This window comes from Hippopotamus amphibius, chromosome 3 (genome assembly GCF_030028045.1).
Source record: "Hippopotamus amphibius kiboko isolate mHipAmp2 chromosome 3, mHipAmp2.hap2, whole genome shotgun sequence".
NCBI lineage: Eukaryota > Metazoa > Chordata > Mammalia > Artiodactyla > Hippopotamidae > Hippopotamus > Hippopotamus amphibius.
The window spans coordinates 93,994,907-94,014,209 of NC_080188.1; the positions used below are offsets into that span (position 1 = coordinate 93,994,907).

General features: G+C 39.7%; 1 protein-coding gene across 1 annotated transcript; it reads right to left on the reverse strand.

Annotated features, from left to right (window-relative positions):
- Nucleotides 1-647: 647 nt before the first annotated feature.
- On the reverse strand, nt 648-18,103 carry TKTL2 (transketolase like 2). The gene is made up of 3 exons (XM_057726967.1): nt 18,053-18,103; nt 12,146-12,224; nt 648-2,503 (listed from the first exon to the last, which is right to left on the reverse strand). The coding sequence occupies exons 1-3, from the start codon at nt 18,101-18,103 to the stop codon at nt 648-650; spliced, it is 1,986 nt and encodes a 661-aa protein (XP_057582950.1).
- Between the last annotated feature and the right edge of the window lie 1,200 nt (nt 18,104-19,303).

A 19,303-nucleotide genomic window follows, 5' to 3' on the forward strand; every position in this document is an offset into this window, starting at 1 on the left:
GCAAACTACAACTAGTCAGGCTTTCATCTCTTTACAAAACAGTCAATGCAAGCAGCATGGTACATCATAAGAGCTTTCACTGCTGCCCTTCAGCTTCTAAACTGCAGAAGAGAGATGCAGACAAACTCTGGAGGAAATTCCCAGGCAAATGCAGTCAAATGTTATCCCAGAAGCTGTAAGTAGGATGGAATTACCTGAGAGCTCCAACTTGCTTCAGAACCTAGGCTACTGAAGTCTACAATGAAATTCACATTTTCTTTACATACAAAGAAATTAGACACATTTAAGAAACTGTAACTTCTACAATAATTCCCAACTTAATCAATTATTTGTAGTCTTATCAGCAAACTTTGTATTAGGTGGTTGTTTTGTTTACTATTCTGATACTTGAACTATTACAACTTGCTTTAACGATTCAAAAATGTGAATGACATATGTATATCTAGTCACAGTTTGAGTGAAAGGTAGTTGAATTGAATTTCTGAATTAGGAATGAAGAAAGGTGTTAAGTGGCTTTGTTTAAAAAACAAAAAAGGCCCAATGGTATAAGTGGTAGATCCGTAACAGCGAGCATATTTATGTAATATAAAGAAACCAGTATTTTAAAACCAACGCAAAAAGATTAACATTTTAAGAAACGGTCTATTTTAGTTCATTAAAGTGTATTTCACAGCGGCTATGATGTGTCTAGCACTGATTCCAAACACATCCAGCAATTCACGAGGTTTCCCGCTTTTTTCAGGCACTCCTGACACTGCCAGCTGATGAACATGGATGTCAGGCTCCCCAGAGACAGCTGCACACACCTCTTCTCCAATGCCACCTTCCTGGTGGTGATTTTCCACTGTGATAACCCGGCCGCCTGTAGCTCTGGCACAGGTGATGATGGTGGCAGCATCCAGGGGTTTAATGGTAAATGAGTCAATGACACAGACAGAAATACCTTGCTGAGAAAGAGCATCAGCAGCCTCTAATGCTTCATGCAGAGTAACTCCCGCTCCAATAACTACGACTTTGTCATTCACACTGTAGCGGATGACCTTGGCCTGTCCGATCTCAAAATTTTCTTCTGGGGTGTAGATAACTGCCGTTTCTGGCCAGCTGGGGCATATGAAGCACATCTCTTTGGTGTTGGCAGCCAGATAAACAGAGTGCTCTGCCGAGACGGCATCCCTTGGATAGAAAATGGTGCAATTCGGGATGCTTCGGAACATGGCTAAATCTTCCAGGGCCATCTGGGAGGGCCCATCCTCACCAACAGACACCCCGCAGTGAGAACCGATAAGATTGATATTGGTTTGAGATATGGCTCCCATCCGGATCTGATCAAACGCTCTGGTCAAGAAGGCAGCTAAAGTACTAACAAAAGCAATGGTTCGGCCACATGCGGCACAGCCCAGTGCCACACTCACCACGTTTTGTTCTGAATTAAAACACTTAATAAAACGCTCAGGGTGTTCTTTCCCGAATCCCTCAGAAAAGCTGGAGTTCTTCGGGTCACCATCCAGGACAATGACTCTCTCATTTGCATAGCCCAGTTTAGCCAGAGCCAAACCATATGCTTTCTGAGTGGCTATCCTGTCGCCAACTTTATAATCAGGCAGCCAGGTCATTTTTATATTTGTGATGCTTAGTTGAGGTGAGCCTTCCACAGGGGGCTTTGGTATGAGATTCCTGTTGGTCTGTATCTGACTCTCAATAAGCCTGGTGATTTCCTGTGCTCTTTCTTTTGGCATTGGCTTTCCATGCCAATTTTCTGCATCCTCAACGTCTGGAATACCCCGGCCTTTGAAGGTTTTCGCAACTATGGCAGTGGGCTTGTTCTTCACTTGAGCTGCTCGCCTAAACACGTGGCACAACGTCTCCACGTCATGGCCATCCACTAAGTAAGTATTCCACCCAAAGGCCTCACAGAGACTCCGATAGATGTCTGTGCAGTGCTCCAGGGGCGTGACGCCACTTTGCCCCAAGCGGTTCACATCCAGGACTGCAATGAGGTTGTCCAAACTGTAATGGGAAGCAAAGGCCAGAGCTTCCCAGACAGACCCTTCCGAGGACTCGCCGTCGCCCAGGAGGCAGAACATCCAGTAGCTGGCCTTGTCCAGGTACTTGCCAGTATAGGCCATTCCACACGCCGCCCCCAGCCCCTGCCCCAGCGACCCTGTCGCCACATTCACAAACGACAGCCTGGGGGTGGGATGTCCCTCCAGGTCACAGTGGATGGTCCTCAAGTTCAGCAGGTCGGGTTCGCTGATGCCGCCCGCCTCCGCCCAGGCGACGTATAGCAGTGGAGCCGCGTGGCCCTTGGAGAGGACGAACCTGTCGTTGTCCCGGTGCTCCGGCTCTGTCTGTTTGTACCTCATCGTGTGGAAGAAGAGCACCGACACGATCTCAGCCGTGCTGCAGCACGACGTGGGGTGGCCGGAGCCAGAGGCACACGTGGCCCTGAAGGAATGGATGCACAGGCGGTTGGCCAAGTCCTGCAGTGCCTGCACAGCGGTGGCTTCCGGTGGACCGCGTCCGCCATGTTCGCGTCTTCCCGGGTTCCTGCGGAGCGAAGGCGCCGCGGCAGTTCCCTCACGTGACAGCGCGCTCGGCCCCACCTCGGGGAGAGGAATTGGGCGGTGCTGTCACGTGACCACAGCTGCCCGCGCCTGCCTCCCCAGGAAACAGCCCTGCAGCTTTGTCACGTGATGGCACGCCCGGCCGCGCCTCCCTGAGGAAACTTGCTCTCCAACCAGGCTTAGGTTCCTCTGCTGCTACACGGTCTCCTTGCGGTGAATGGGTTTTCAATACTTACTTTGTCGCTTGCATGTTCAGCGTTATTAAAAATAATTAAATGTCTTTATACCTTTCTTGGTGTTATCAACTGAAAAGGAGGCACTCTTCTATCCGTGTGTGATGGGAAGCTGTTTGTTGAAGTCATGCTTCTTTTTTATGATTTGCTATGTCGGAGACATCTTCACTGTTCTGTAGGGGAGCATTAGTGGGAATTATCCAAAGTCACTTTCAGTCTAACCGATGTAGCAGCACTCTGTCAACGAGACTTTTCAGACCAGCTGAAAATTCTGACTCTGACTTCCAAGTAGAAGTACGATGACTAATATAACTGAAATTCGCAGGAGGAGGAAATTTAAAACCAATGAGTGGTAGGGTACCTAGAACTGCAATTTCCCCAGTATACCCTAAAATGCTGTTACCACTAATAATTTTTAAATATACTTAATTTACTCGCATTCCTTATAGAACTAAATTTGTGCCACTGAGGATTTCTAGCAGGCAAGGGTTATAACTTATTATCTTAAAAAAAAAAAAAAAACCACACAGTGATAGTACTATATCTTGCCCATGCATGATGTTAAACAGCTTGTTTCTTGAGTAATAATATTGATACTTAGCGTTGATTCACATTAAAATCATCACACTGGAAACAAAAAACAAAAAACGCCTGGACTCCACCTCAGACAAGCTGAATTTTGCTCTATGGGACTAGAGGCTCGGACACTAGTTTTAATGCACCTCGATTCTCTGGGAGGAAAATAAAATGGAGTTGGCTTGCTAAGAGAGCTCTCCACAATGCAGCCAGGAGGCCACTGAAGAAGTGATTCTGAATGGAATCTGAACTTTTGACCACTTACTGTCTTTACACAGGCATCCAGAACATTTGCCAAACGTTCTGGAAACTTAAGATGCTTGTTGGACCCTTGCCCTAAATAACTTTGACAGCCTGTCCCTTAAGGTCAAATATCTCCTTCCTGTACAAGGGTCAGTCGTAATTCTTGCCAGACAACTTAAACAACCTTGTGGCTTTTGCCTTTATCAGCCCGTGACTCTTTCTCTTCTCTGAACCCTCTTTCAGTTTTACCCCAATCTGTGTCTCCAGAATTGTAATTCCTAAGACCTCTCCCCAATAAAGTTCTTTGTTCTTGGCCACCTTGATACTGGCTATTGTTTGACAATTCTAAAGTTTAGTCAAAGGTGAGAACCAATAATCTGCAGATAGACTTAGACCAGTGGTTCTCAAAGTTGGTTGTACTTTAGAATCATCTAAGGAGTTAAAAAAAAAAAAAAAAAAAACCTCATGTCCAGGCTGCCCTCAAAAGCAATTAAATCAGAATTTCTGGGAAAAGGGTCTATGGAATCGGTAATTTTTAAAACTCACCAGATAATTTCAGTGTTCAGTAGAGTTGTAAACAAATAATTCAGGATGTCTTGCTACTGTTTATATGTCTCTTACATTATAACACAGAAAAATTTTTTAAATAGTATTTGTCATTTAAATTAATTCTACCATTTTTATTTTTAAGAATACATGTTAGAATAAACCATAATGGTATGACATGACCAAGATTTTAAGACTTGCTGAAGGGATGTTGGAGTTGAAAAAATCCTTAGAAAGTCATCTTGTATTACTCTGCATGCCCTTTACAGTTTAATGCTTGCTTATCTTTTTAGACAAATAAAGGAAGAGAAAATAAAAACATACCAAACTAGGATGGGGAGTAAAGATGGAAATGAGAGGAAAAAAAATTCATAGTATCATAGCAGCAAATTACTAGAGGTTGGAAAGCAGTGAATATAAACGTAGGTAACTCACGAGTATTTTGGCTGAGGAGTGCTCTAATAAAGCCAAACAATTGGTAAACGTGATAGTATAAAAAAATGGGAGAAATAAGAACTACTCAACATTTATTTTAAAGTTCCCAAATTTTTCCATTCGTTTAAAGTATTGCCTAACTGTTTCCCCAAGTATTAAACAGAAAGTTCTTAATATTAGTAAACATTAATTTTGTTAAGAAAAGAATGTAGTCTTGGAGATTTAATACCCTAGATAGTGAGTGTGAATTTCCTCTGTTGTTCTGTGAGACTGCATGGACTTTTCTTAACTACATTAAAAAGAATGTTTTGTACATTATCTGTAAAATATCTTGAAGTGTTCTGAGACTTTTAAAGGAAAAAGTGGAAATTTATATATAAATTAATATTCCTTGTAGGCATTTTAGTCTTTTAAAATATATTTTCAAATATGCAATTGAAAGTAGCCATATAAGTGTAAAGTATGCATAATTTGATAATGCAAATGACCCAATGTGGCAATGAACACGCCTTCATCAAATAAATCAAGGACATGACACCACTTTCCATTTTCCCCATTTAGAAGACACTGTTACGGACAAAGGCCAGCCCAAAATTTTTAAGCCAACATGACAAAAATTTAGTTGTCTTAAAGTCCACTGCTCATTTTAGAAGTCATTTTGGAAGACAGTCAAAAGTTTTCTGCAAATAGGAAGATATTATTCATTTATTAATTTTGGTTTATCCACCTAAAGTAGGGATTGGCCAACTCAAGTACCAACTGGATTCGGGAATTAAATTAGTAAATGAATGTAGGATATAATGTAAGAAGGTTGGAGGGGGCTGTGACAAAATGAAGAAGGCAAGCCCACATAAACACATTCAAAATTAAAGGATTTGTGAACATTTTTCTGGGGGGAAAAACAGAATCTTCAAGGTGACAGTTTTTTCCCCTGATTTAAGGCATAAGTAAATAAATAAATAAATAAATAATAAATAAACAAACAAATATTTTGTTTTACCTTTGTTTAAATTTTTCACTCTAATTTTTTTCTCAGCATGAAAAAAATTTTATTGTATGTATTTCAAATGAAAATAAAACCCAACAGGAACAGTAATACAGATAGCTAGGAGGGAAAAAGATAAAGAGCAAGAATGGTAAGTACAATTTCTGAGGAAACAAAACACACCTACTGATTAGTCAAGAGGTCTACACCAATTTGTGAAAATATACACTTCCACTATGTGAGAGTGAGTTGTATTTAGATTGGGAACACAGTTTCACTGATATCTTGTCTGAACTGTTGAGTTTTGTTAAAAGGGAATTTTATCAAGGAGAGACATAAATGATGAATTTATCTGTTTTCTTCTTTTATTTGAATTTGGATAGTTTAGTAGGCTGAGTATGGAGCGAGTGAGGATAAGATTCTTGCTTAGTTTCTTGGGGGGGAAAGGGTGCTCTACTTTACTGAATTATTACTTTGAAATTTATGTCAGATGCTATCACTGATGGTTCTACTTTTTCCATAGTTTATAGAGTCCTTATTTTTTCTGGTGGGGGAGAGAAGTGGACAGTAACATATGAAGAAAGTTAGACCTACCTCTTAAAGTGCTTCTCAGATGCATTTGTCCTGGGAAAGTAATGTACAGCATGGTGACTACAGTTCAAAATATGGTATTATATATTTGACAGTTGCTAGGAGAGTAGATTTTAAAAGTTCTCACCACACACACACACACACACACACAAATTATAATTATGTGAGGAGATGGATGTGTTAACTAACCTTATTGTGGTAAGCATTTGCAATATAAATGTGTATCAAATCATCACATTTTATGAATTAAACTTACACAATATTATATGTCAATTATACCTCAATAAAGTTGGGGGAAAAAAATAAAGTGCTTCTCTGCTAAGTCCATTATTCCTAAATCCGCTTCTATTGACGGTTTTCTCTTAGGACAATACGTTACACTGTTCTGCTTTTTGAAATAGCTAGTAATTTTTAAAAATTAAATAACAGACATTGTTTGGGGGGTGCTATATTTTATTTTGTCAAATTCTTTTAAAGAGTGTTGAACTTCATTCTAGCAGACAGCTTGGTGCTTTAAATTTTTTTAAGTTTATTAAGATGAATATAAAGTATGCTCCACTCTGATGTTACTTCAAAAGCATAACCTCCCTGGCGTCTCCACTGAAGATCCCAAGTGCTCAACAAGGACCCTTCACTCTGGCTGGTCAAGATTCAGTTGTGTCTGTCAGCCCCACATGAGCGCTGGAAAATATTTCATTTACTGCCCCCCAGTTGTCCTTTGCCTGGCCTGGTAGAGGCCTCCACAGGGCTGCCGTGTTCTGTGTAAGAGAGCTCCCCTGCAGCAAAGTGCCTTCATGAAGGAAGCTGGAAGATGATGCGGAGTACCTTGTTGTGTTCGTTTTTCTTCTTTAGGTATCACAGTCCTGTGCTGCCTGTTTTCCAATGTATGAACACTGTTGGTTTGTATAGTGTCTCTAATTTTGTTGTTGTTTATGGCTAGAGGGTAAGTCTCATTCTAGTTACTCTATCATAACCTCAGAATAGTATTTTAAAATGTTTTGAACCATAATACCTTCTGTGGGGCATATACTCTCCAGATAAGTATAGCCCAAACTTTACCTTTCTGCATCATCTTTCACACATTACCACTCTGACCCCAGAAGACTTTGGAGTTTGGGATTCCTGACTACATAAATTATTGCTCACGTTTTTGGTGTCATTTAAAAAATATGTTCCCCAAAGTACAGTCTAATGAAATGTTAATTGCTAAGAACTATTAAAGAAATCCTTAGTAGATGAAAACTATTCTATTTAGAATGGGCAAACAACAAGGTCCTACTGTATAGCACAGGGAACTGTATCCAGTCTCCTAGGATAAACCATAATGGAAAAGAATATAAAAAATAATGTATATATGTGTATAACTGAGTCACTTTGCTGTATAGCAGAAAAGTGACATGACATTGTAAATCTACTATACTTCAATTAAAAAAATTTGAAAATTTTAATTGGAAACTTTTACACACCCTTGTAGAAAATCTAAAAACAAACCTGTTTTTATATATATATATATATATGTATATATAAAAATCCCATTGTTATGGTTAGTTAAATTTTCTAGAGAGATTTAGGACTGTTCCATTAAACACAGAAACCTTTTGCATGTGAATAATCTTAAATCAACCTCTCTAAAACATATCAAATACCCACCTTTCTTCTTAGAAAGGGGACATGAAGCGTTAACGTTTTCTTTGATGACTAGTGGTCATCATTATAAACACTGGCTATTATACTCTATTGAAATTCAAACAAATAAATCCAAATAACTATTGAAAATGATGCCTGGGGAAGGTTATTCCAGAATATCTTCAGAATAATGTTCAGGATAAATGTTCAAATTTTATTACTGTATTAGAGTAAAATTTTCAGATTATATGACTGTGGTAGCAAAATGACCCCCCCCCCAGAAAAAAGTGGAAGTGGCTCAAGCAAGGTTTAAGTTCATTTCTCCTTCACATAAATGTTCAGAGGATGGTAGGAGGTCCAGACTTGTCAGGCAGTTCTGTTCAGTATGGTCACTTTGGGTCCCACATTCTTTCTGTCTTGTTGCCTGCTCATTCCTCAAGTGTTGCCTTGGCTGCAAAGTCAAAGCTGGAAACTTGTCTTCTTTCTCCCCTCACAGGAAGGAACAAAAAAGATGGAAGGGAGGTAATCAATTTATTTTTCAGGAAATGATCCAGAAATTGTAAATTTCATGTCTCATATTCCATTGGTGAGAACTTAATTGCCTGGTCAGTATTACGGAAGATTGGGAAATGTAGCAGTATGTTAAATTTTAGGGTAGGGACTGATAATACTAAGACAAAAGGATGAACAAATACTGTTAGACAATTCATAGTCTCCACTACATATTATTATTTTTTTAAATAAATTTATTTATATATTTATTTTATTGGCTGTGTTGGGTCTTTGTTGCTGTGTGTGGGCTTTCTTTTTAGTTGCGGTGAGCGGGGGCTACTCTTCACTGTGGTGTGCAGGCTCCTCATTGCCATGGCTTCTCTTGTTGTGGAGCACGGGCTCTAGGCATGTGGGCTTCAGTAGTTGTAGCACATGGGCTCAATAGTTGTGGCACATGGGCTCAATAGTTGTGGCACACGGGCTTAGTTGCTCTGCGGCATGTGGGATCTTCCTGGAGCAGGGATTGAACCCGTGTCCCCTGCATTGGCAGGCAGATTCTCAACCACTGTGCCACCTAGGAAGCCCCTCCACTACATATCATTTTAATATTTAATTTTTGGTTATGTATATAATCTTGCAACACTGTTTACCTACATCATTTTCAAATTCCAAACATTTCAGAGCAATGTTTTATATGCTTAAGAATCAAAGCAGATTTTTTCACTAAATAGTAATAATTAATTTCTTTATTGCATGCTTGATTGATTCGAAGCTTATATGACTCTCTACAGATGAATCAAAGATGGTTCTTGCCCTCCAGACACTGGACTTAAGTCTAATAGGGAAAACATACATGACTCCAGCAAATGCCTCTTGGTGCCAAGTGTGGTGCCAGGGCAGAGAAACAAACGCTACTCTTAGCTGGTAACTAGGGAAGGCATCATTGAAGAGGTCATCTTTGACCTAGGTTTTGTAGAATGGGTATGATTATGGTTGGTGTAAATGTGACAGGAAGTCAATAGCAAAGTTATGGAAGTAGAAAAAGAGAATTTCTAAACAGAAGGGAAGGGAAAATTCATGCTGAGAACAGTGAGGGGAAGGCAGAAAGCCAGATTTTGAAAAGGTCTTGAAACAGAGCCAAGTGGGTTGTTTTTGAGTTTTGTTTTGTTCTCTTGCTTTCGGGTTGAGGGTGAAGTGCAATGGAAAGGTTTTCATCATCTGAATGTCTTGATCATGGCAGTGTTTGGGAAAATTGTTCTAATAGTGTTAGGAGAGAAGAAATGAAGGTGGAGAAGGCAAGGCTTTGCAATGATGTCAAAGTCAGATAATAAGGGCTTAACTAGGGAGTTCTTCATCTTATCACCTCCATAAAAATCTGTCCTGGGATGAACTTACGCATACCAGTCCTCCGATGAATCCTGGGCAAGGCAAATGAAACTGACTACAGAAACGCTGACAGAAAATTCCCGCGTATGAAGAGATGTAGATAGGAACTTTTCTGTTTGCTACACGTATAGTACAAAAGTGTATTAGAAAATTATAAGACAATTCATGAATCATGAACACAAATTATAATAGGGAAAATTACATTTCCAGAATTAATTAGTGTTATGGTTTCCTTTGGGATTTATTTCTGTTCCAGTTATTATGTTCTTTCTTTGAGATTAATTTCCAAATATTCTGTTTTAATTTTCTGTAAGTTTAACTTAGTGTGTAATGGAGGTTATAGACTAAAGTTCATATGTGACTGCAAAAAATCTTCTGTATATGGTTCTGAACATTAAATTTAATCCAAGTTAAGTAGAATTATCTGACAAGTTTGAGAACAAGTGGAGAAAGCAGTAGGTCTGCTGTAACAAAGGACCACACATGGGCGGTGGGGGCGAGGGGCTAAAAGAACAGTGATGGTCTCACAGCTCTGGAGGCTGGAGGTCCAAAATCAAGGTGTCAGCAGGGTTGTCCCGAGGACCATGAGGAAAGAACCCATGCCAGCCTCTCTCCTTGGCTCGCAGGTGGCTGTCTTTTCCCTGTGGCTCTCTTCCCTCTGTGCATGTCTCTGTATCCAAATCTCCTCTTTTTATAAGGATGTCAGTAATTTTGGATTAGGGCCCACCTTAACAACCTCCTTTGACTCATTCCGGAAAGACTATCTCCAAACAAGGTCACACTGAGGTAGGGGTTAGGACTCCAAGACACCTTTTAGTGGGGGTGCAGTTCTTATGTCGTATATTCTAATGTTCACATGGCCCTCTCCCTCATGCATGTCTATGTCCAAATTCCTTCTTTTTATCAGGACACATGTCATACTGTGATGACCTCATCTTAACTAATTACATCTGCAATGACCCTATTTCTAAATAAGGTCACATTCTGAGGTGTTCCAGGCTAGGATGTGTACACTTGTACCCTAAGCCTGTTCACCAGCCCTTATATTTTTGTTTGCATTAATGCATCTCTGATGACACCACAGTCTTTGACCACTTTAATTATCAAAGTCAGCTTTTCTCAGTCTTCCTTTTTTTAATTGGAAAAGTTATAAAATATATTGCTTTAAAAATTGAAACGAGAAGAACAGAGTGAAAAGCTATTTTGCGATCTTCTCCCACTTCAACCCTCATCTCATAAACTATTAACAGTTAATTGTCATCCTTCCTGACATTTTCTACACTGTCTTCCTTCTGCATTTTGTTCTAAGTGGGATTTCTTATGCACTCTGTCTTATAGCTCACTTTTTCTACTTAATAAGCCTATAAGATTGCCCACATCGGTACATACAGATTTAAATCCTTTTTTAAAGCAGCAGCAAATACTCATGACGTATTAACTAGAGTAGCAATTTCGAGGATGTGACCACAAGATGGCACTAACAGCACAACCAGCTTTCCGGGGAGCCACGCAGACAGATTTGCACGCGGGTGGGGAAAGCCCCTCAGCGCTGACCCCTCCCAAAGGGAGGGTGGATCCGCTTTTGCAGGGGAGGGCGGGTATGAGAGAGGGGAGACTGGCCTAGCTAAGTGAAGAGCACCAGAGTTGGTCTCACCTACCGCTAGAAGATGCTGGGTGATTGTTTTACAGGGTATGCAAAGCAGGGAGGCTCTAAATGGCTAAACATCTGCTCTTTGGTGCTATATTTCAGACAATAGTATGTGTAAAAATTTGCTTTTCTCACCAATCAGGCTTTAGAGCTACTGGGTCCCAGCCTGCTGTGAGGAAGAAAACAAGATACAACTTTATAGGGAATCAGCTTTAACTCTTTTGTATAACAATTAGCTCCCTACTGAAGGACACTTTACAATTTCTCCGCAACAAAAAAATTGTCACTGATTGGTCAAAAGAAAAATTACCAACCAATTTACATCATATATGACAGAAAGCTAATTTTGTTACTGTAATCAGGACGCCTAGCAATAAGTAGGATAAAATGGTAAAGAAGCAGAGGCACCTCCAAATTAACCCTGAAAATGAAAGAAGCCGAAAGGAATTGGTGGTTAGAAGTGAGATTGCAGCTGTGAACACCCTGGGAAGATGGGAACTGGTGAGTGATGGATGGGAGACAGTGGCCTTGGAGGAGGACTTGGGTGGCAGCCAGGGAGGATCTGGAGCGGTTGTAACTTGAGCTCTTGTCTCTCTTACTCTACCTGAGGGATGGGGAGCATCACTGGTGTCCCAGTAGTGTGAGGCACTAGCAGAGGAGCTGGAGCCCAGCTAAGAAAGGAGAGATGAAAACAGGCTCAGGATGACAGGTGCCCTTGCGCCCCCACTCTTGCTCTCTTGTCAGCAGAGATCCTGTGGTCCCTGAAGTCTCTCCTCTGAGATTTCACCCTTCTTGTTCTCAAACTTTCCAAGAAGGACACAGTTAAGGGTGTGACTTTCAGCATGTCCCCAGTACACATTATAGGACAAGAGAGCCGACTCCGTCAGTGAAATGTGATGCTACAGGTTCAAGGAAAATACACACCTGGGGAGTACGACTCATAAAGAAAGTTAAAAAATAATGAAATTGAAGAGCATGTGCCACCTTAAGCAGATTTATTGCAACAATAATTTAAAATGAGAACAGTAGACATTCAAAAATGTTGAAGAAGAATATGGTAAAAAGCAAAGGTATAAGAAATTCTTTTACAAAACAAGTAATATATATATCTATATATATATTTCTGTTAAAAATGATATAGTTAAAATGAACTCACAGATGGACTATTTAGCAGGATTATTATATCAAAGAACAAAAAGGTAAACTGGGAGATCATATTAGGAACTCTCAAAGGGGCAGTAGAAATGAATAAAGAGATAGAAAATACAAAAGAAAGGCTAAAAGATTGGGAGAACAGAATTATCAATACCCAGATAATACAAATCCTCAAAGGGAAATGAGGGGCTATATAACAGTACCACAACACATTAAAAAAAGAACAATATGTAGACACACTATAGTAAAACTGCAGAAGAGCAAATGCGAGAGGAATTATGAAAAGATTTCCATACAAAAATAAACCATCCACAAAGGAACAAAAATTAGGCCAACGTGAGGCTTCTCAGTAGTAATACTGGATTCAAGAGACAATAGAGGGACTTCCTAGGTGGTGCAGTGGTCAAGAATCTGCCTGGCAATGCAGGGGTCCTGGGTTCTATCCCAGCTCCAGGAAGATTCCACATGCCTTGGAGCAATTAAGCCCCTTCACCACAGCTATTGAGCCTGTGCTTTAGAGGCCGTGAGCCACAACTACTGAAGCTCATGCACCTAGAGCCCATGCTCTGCAACAAGAGAAGCCACGGCAATGAGGAGCCAGCACATCACAATGAAGAGTAGCCCCCACTCGCCGCAACTAGACAAAGCCTGTGTGCAGCAATGAAAATCCAACACAGCAATAAATACATACATACATACATAAAATTAAAAAAGAGACAATGGATTAATATATTTGTACTTAATCTTTTTTTAACACTTCTTGCTGTGAAGTATAGCCTACAAACATAAAAGTGCGTAACAACATAAGTATGACACATGAAGAAAAATTATAGAGCAAACAGTAAGGTAACCACCACTCAGGTTAAGAATATCGCTGGCCACTTATGAAAGTATCTGTAGAAAACATAGTCCATTTTACCTGCTTTTGAACTTTATAAATGAACTTATACTGTATGTATCTTTTTGCCTATTACTTCTTTTATATTATGATTAAAAACATAGCCATGTTTATCATAACTGTAGTTTGTTAACTTCATTGCTATATAGAATTTATCACACTTATTTTTCTATCTTTTGTTGATGAACAATTATGTTTTCTCTAGTTTGGGCTATTATAAACAATACTATTAGGAATGTTTTCATATATGTATCCCGAGAGACATGGGCTAAAGTTTCTAGGGTATATGTCTGGAAATGACACTGCTGGATTAGAGGATGCACACATTTCAACTTTTCAGATACTGCCAGAGTGGTTTCCCAAAGTGGATAAACAAATAGAAGCTTGCTCTTTGACATCAGGAATAAGACAATGGTATCTACTATCACTCGTATCAAACCGCATTTTTATCATATTAAGGAGTAGTATTCTATTCCTATTTATATGTATTTATAAATCTAAAAAATCTGGGGCTGCAATTTTAACCTGAGAAGATATTTGAGTAAGCATTTTTGAAGATGATGATGGAAATATTTTTCTATTCCTCTGTTATCAGTTTTATAGGTTATATTTTTTGTAAGAATTTTTCCATTTTATTTAAATTTATTTGGTCATAATACCCTCTTATGCTTGCATCATCTGAAGTGATATGTATCAATTCCAATATTGGTTAATTGGGTCTTCTCTAATTTTCTTGAGTGGTCCTGCAGGAATGTATCAATTTTATCATTCTTTAAAATGAACCAAATTTTACTTTCCTGTTCTCAATTATGTATATTTTTTCATGTTCAATAATTTCTGCTCTTCCTTCTCTTCCACCTTCTGTTTTGAATTTCTCTTGTTGTTCCTTTCCTGGCCCCTTGGTGGGGATTAGCTCATTAATATTCAATCTTTCCTCTTCCTAACATTTATATCGAGGCTCTAATACTTATACTAAAGGAGCTAATTGCTGCTTCGGATGTACTGCACAAATCTGGATATGTAGTATTTTTGTTATTGTTTCAGCCCCCAATATTTTCTAATTTCGGTATGATTTCTTCTTTAACTCATGACTTATGTGAAAGTATAATTCTTAATCTCTAAATATATGGGAATTGTCCAGCTATCTTCTAGTTTATTTCTACTCTGCTAGCATAGTGGTTAGAGAACGTATCCTGTAGGATTTCAGTCCTTTCAGATTTGTTTGGATTTGCTTTCTGGCCCATCATACGATCATTTTCGATAACTATCTCATATATGTTAGAAAACAAGCACTGGAAGTAGCATTATCTTAGATCCATTAGGTTAAATTGTGTTGATGGTCTAGTCTCCTAAATCATTGTAAGTAATTTTACCACTGGTGGTCCAATGGTTTGCACTCTGTGCTTTCACTGCTTATGGCTGGGTTGGGGAACTAAGATCCTACAATGTGGCACCTCCAAGAAAAAAAAATATATATATACACACACATGCATGTATTTATATTTCTTTTATCAGCTTGTTCTATTAATTACTGAAAAAGGTAATTTTCTTCCAAGGCTGTTTGTTTTCTACTCCTATTTGAAATTTTATCAGTTATTCCACCATATATTTGGGGCTATATTACTAGGTGAATATATATATATATATATATAAATATATAAATTTAAAATGGAAACTATCAGTATGAAGTGACCTTTTCTAACTACCATAATACTTTTTAACCTACAGTCTATTTTCTATAACATTAATAAATCTATACTATCATTCTTTTGGTTGGTATTTGATTAGCATACTTCTTTCCATCTTTGACTTTTAATTTTTCTGTTTCTTTATATTTTAGATGTCTCAATAAACAGAGCACAGTTGTATGTTTTAAATCAATGTAAAATATTCATTTTCAAATTGGAGGCACTTAGTTCATAATTATTGTTATATGGATTTAAATCTACTAATTTAATTTAAATATGTTTAAATTTAAACATATTTTTGTTTTTTATTTTTCCTACAATGCTTTTTCTTTTTTTTATTTCATTGCTTTGAATTATCTGAATTCTAAAAATTATTCTGTTTTCTCTACTTGTTTGTATCCTGTTCAAAGTCATATACCCTATTTCTAGTCTTTTAGTGGTAACCCTAGAAATTATACATGTATTACTATATCATTATCTAATGTTAATCAATATTTTGCCCCTGCACACACACACCCCTCAGTACATTTGTGAAAGCACAGGGAAATAGCTCTAAAGATATCTCCCAACTCTCTACAGTGGTTACTGGGTGGCAGAGGTGCAGGGGTGTGATATGGGGGGTGGGAAGTAGGAGGACTCATTCTGCTTTTCACTGCAATGCATGAAAACATTAAATTATGACCAAATATTAATCACCATTATTATACTTTATATATATTGTACATTATTGTACTCTTACTTTGTATAACTCATTTTTGTATTTGCTACAGTGTATTTTGAACATGGTGCCTTGCTGATAATCAATATTATTGAGTGGTTGAATCTGAATGGGGAAAATACAAAATCTTTTATTTTCAAACCCAAATTAAAATGAAAACTTTTTTTAGGATATGTGGTTTGTTGGGTTGTTGGCAATTTGAAATTAAGAATGGGGGAGCCTCCTAGACAGCTTCCTCCACAAGAAGGCAGACAGCAGTATCAAGCAGTATCAGCAGTATTTCATCTTGGGGAACTGAAAACCACAGCCACAAAAAAAAAATAGAGAAAATGAAAAAGCAGAGGACTTTACTGTACCAGATGAAGGGACAGGAAAAAACATCAGAAAAACAACTAAATGAAGAGGAGATAGGCACTCTTACAGAAAAAGAATTCAGAATAATGATGGTGAAGATGATCCAGGACTTTGAAAAAAGACTGGATGCAAAGATTGAAAAGTTTACCAAAGACCTAGAAGAATTAAAGAGCAAACAAACAGAGATATGCAATACAATAACTGAAATGAAAAATACACTAGAAGGAACCAACAGCAGATTAATTGAAGCAGAAGGGCGAATAAGTGACCTGGAAGACAGAATGGTGATAATCACTGATGCAGAAAAGAAAAAAGAAAAAAGAATGAAAAGAATCGAAGACAGCCTAAGATACTTCTGAGACAACGTTAAATGCACCAGCATTTGCAGTATAGGGGTCCCAGAAGGAGAAGAGAGAAAGAAAGGACCCAAGAAAATGTGGGAAGAGATTATAGTTGAAAACTTCCCTAACATGGGAAAGGAAATAGCTACCCAAGTCCAGGAAGCGCAGAGAGTCCCAGGCAGGATAAATCCAAGGAGAAACACGCCAAGACATATAGTAGTCAAATTGACAAAAATTAAACACAGAGAAAAGTTATTAAAAGCAACAAGGAAAAAATGACAAATAACATACAAGGGAACTCCCATAAGGGTAACAGCTGATTTCTCAGCAGAAACTCTGCAAGTCAGAAGGGAGTGGCATGATATATTTAAAGTGATGAAAGGGAGAACCTACAACCAAGAATACTCTACCCAGCAAGGATCTCATTCAGATTCGACAGAGAAATCAAAAGCTTTACAGACAAGCAAGAGCTAAGAGAATTCAGCACCACCAAACCAGCCCTACAACAAATGCTAAAGCAACTTCTCTAAGTGGGAAACATAAAAGAAGAAAAGGACCTACAAAAACAGAAAGAAAACAATTAAGAAAATGGTACTAGGAACATACATAATTACCTTGAATGTAAAAGGACTAAATGCCCCAACCAAAAGACACAGACTGGCTGAATGGATACAAAAACAAGACCCATATATATGCTGTCTCGAAGAGACCCACTTCAGACCTAGGGACACATACAGACAGAAAGTGAGGGGATGGAAAAAGATATTCCATGCAAATGGAAATCAAAAGAAAGCTGGAGTAGTGATACTCATATCAGATAAAATAGACTTTAAAAAATGTTACAAGAGACAAGAAAGGACACTACTCAAGGGATCAATCCAAGAAGAAGAGATAACAATTATAAATATATATGCATCCAGTATAGGAGCACCTCAGTAGATAAGGCAAATGCTAACAACTATGAAAGAGGAAGTACAAGGCAGAAATAGAGACACAGATATAGACAACAAACGTAAGGACACCAAGTGGGGAAAGCGGGGAGGGTTGGGGGGGTATGAATTGGGAGATTGGGATACCAAATTGTACACTCTAAATATATGCTGTTTATTGTCTGTTAACTGTATCTAAATAAAAGTTCTTAAAAAAAGAAAAAAAAGAATGGGGTAGGAGCAGGTAGGGATTTTGTGATCAGTAGAGTAATTAGTAACAGCTGAAACAGCCAGAACAAGAATTTAATGCTTTTTGGATTTGCAGTTGCATAGAACTCAGGACGATGACTTGCACTGCACCAGATTCAGGGAAAGGGGTAAAGTGGGTGTAAGTTGGCTTCACAGGAGTTGGTTACTGTATAGAAGTAGGGTGCAAACGTTATGTATTTACTGGAGTTCTCAATAGAGTAGTGTCTCCAGAGTACATACTGCAAGGGTGCCCTTCATTGTGTAGATTCACATAGAAGGCACTTTCACACACTTAAAAGCCTTGCCCCTAGATTCAGGGATCTTGTGGTCACCTATTCTTGTTTACAATTTAATCTAGTTTTAAGTGGCTATATTTGTTGATTAAATACACGTACCTGCACACGTCTAGCACACCCAACTTTGCCCTGCCTATAGCTCCTGGCCATGCCTGGTTTTCTCCTTTCATTCAGGTGACAAGATTCTCTCCTTGACCAAACTCTACTCAGGCTCCCCTGAACTCTTTTGTCAACTAGGCCTGGAATTGTGGATTTCCTGTTCTTATCTGATCCTTCAATTTTAGCAGGAAAGTTGGCTTAGTCAGAATCCCCAATCTTACACAGCTGGTCAACCTCCATGTCTGTAACTAATCAGATTCCTATCATCCACCATCTTCCAGGTGATGTCCGATCACACCAGCCTGCCTATTTCGAGTCCTACCAGGCTGGTGTACCCAGGACGCCCCCGTTACCCGTAATGTTTCCTCTTAGTAATTTTCCATCCCCTGCGCCCCATTCTGCTCCTTGGCTACAGACTCCCACCTGTCCACGCACTTTCCGCGTGAAGCCTGTACCTCTCCCCTCTGCAGGAAGCCTTATACAGACTGCAGAGGAACCCCTTGAATAAAGTCTGCCAAAACTGTTCTTAACAAGCGTCTCGAGTAATTTTTGGCCTTTAACATAGCTCTCTGCTCAACTCTTACTTTCAAGAGGATGTCAGAGCCCACCACGTGTAAAACAGTTTTCCTGCCCACCCCTCCAGCTTCATGTTTTTCAGAATAGTTATGGTATTGGAAATAATATTAACTGTTTTTTTTTTTTTTTTTCACATCACTGGAATATGAGCTGAGCGAGGGCAGGGGTATCGTCCGCGTATTCCCAAAGCCTGCACTGCAGGCGACCCTTCAGTGTTTGCGGAATGAAGATACTGTCCACGGAATCCTCACAGGACACAGCGTGAGAACACAGGAAAACCGGGTGGGAAGGAGTCCTGAATGCGCACCGGGGGCCTTCACGGGCGGGGAAACAGCCACGGAGCTCGCTCAGGCGGCCCTGGGGAGCGAGGACAGGCCTGCACCCGCGGGACACGATGGTCCCAGGCGCCAACGGCCGCGGGCGGCCTGCGCAAGGCCGGCACCCAGAGCCTCCTCGTCGGAAGGGGCTTGCGGCCCGGGAGCCGCGCGCCGATTAGACGCCCGAGATCCCCCGGGGCCGTGCCGCCACCGCCGGGAGTCGAGCCCAGGTTTCGGCCCCACGCCCGGCGCCGGCCCCGTTCACCCTCGGCCCCGAGCTCTGCCCGCCAGCCCACTGCGCCCGGCGAGCACAGCCCGGCTGCGGCGTGAGTGCACCACGGCCCGCAAAGACAGTGTC

Bases quoted from the DNA above. Each gene is read 5' to 3' on its own strand.
- TKTL2 (XM_057726967.1), bottom strand. From the start codon at position 18,103: ATGGCCAGGAGCTATAGGCAGGGCAAAGTTGGGTGTGCTAGACGTGTG. The intron at 12,225-18,052 runs GTACGTGTATTT...TTGAACCTGTAG, and splicing joins GGTGTGCTAGACGTGTGCAG to CATCACATTTCACTGACGGA. The intron at 2,504-12,145 runs GTGTCCTTCTTG...GTCCACCGGAAG, and splicing joins TGAAAGTCACACCCTTAACT to CCACCGCTGTGCAGGCACTG.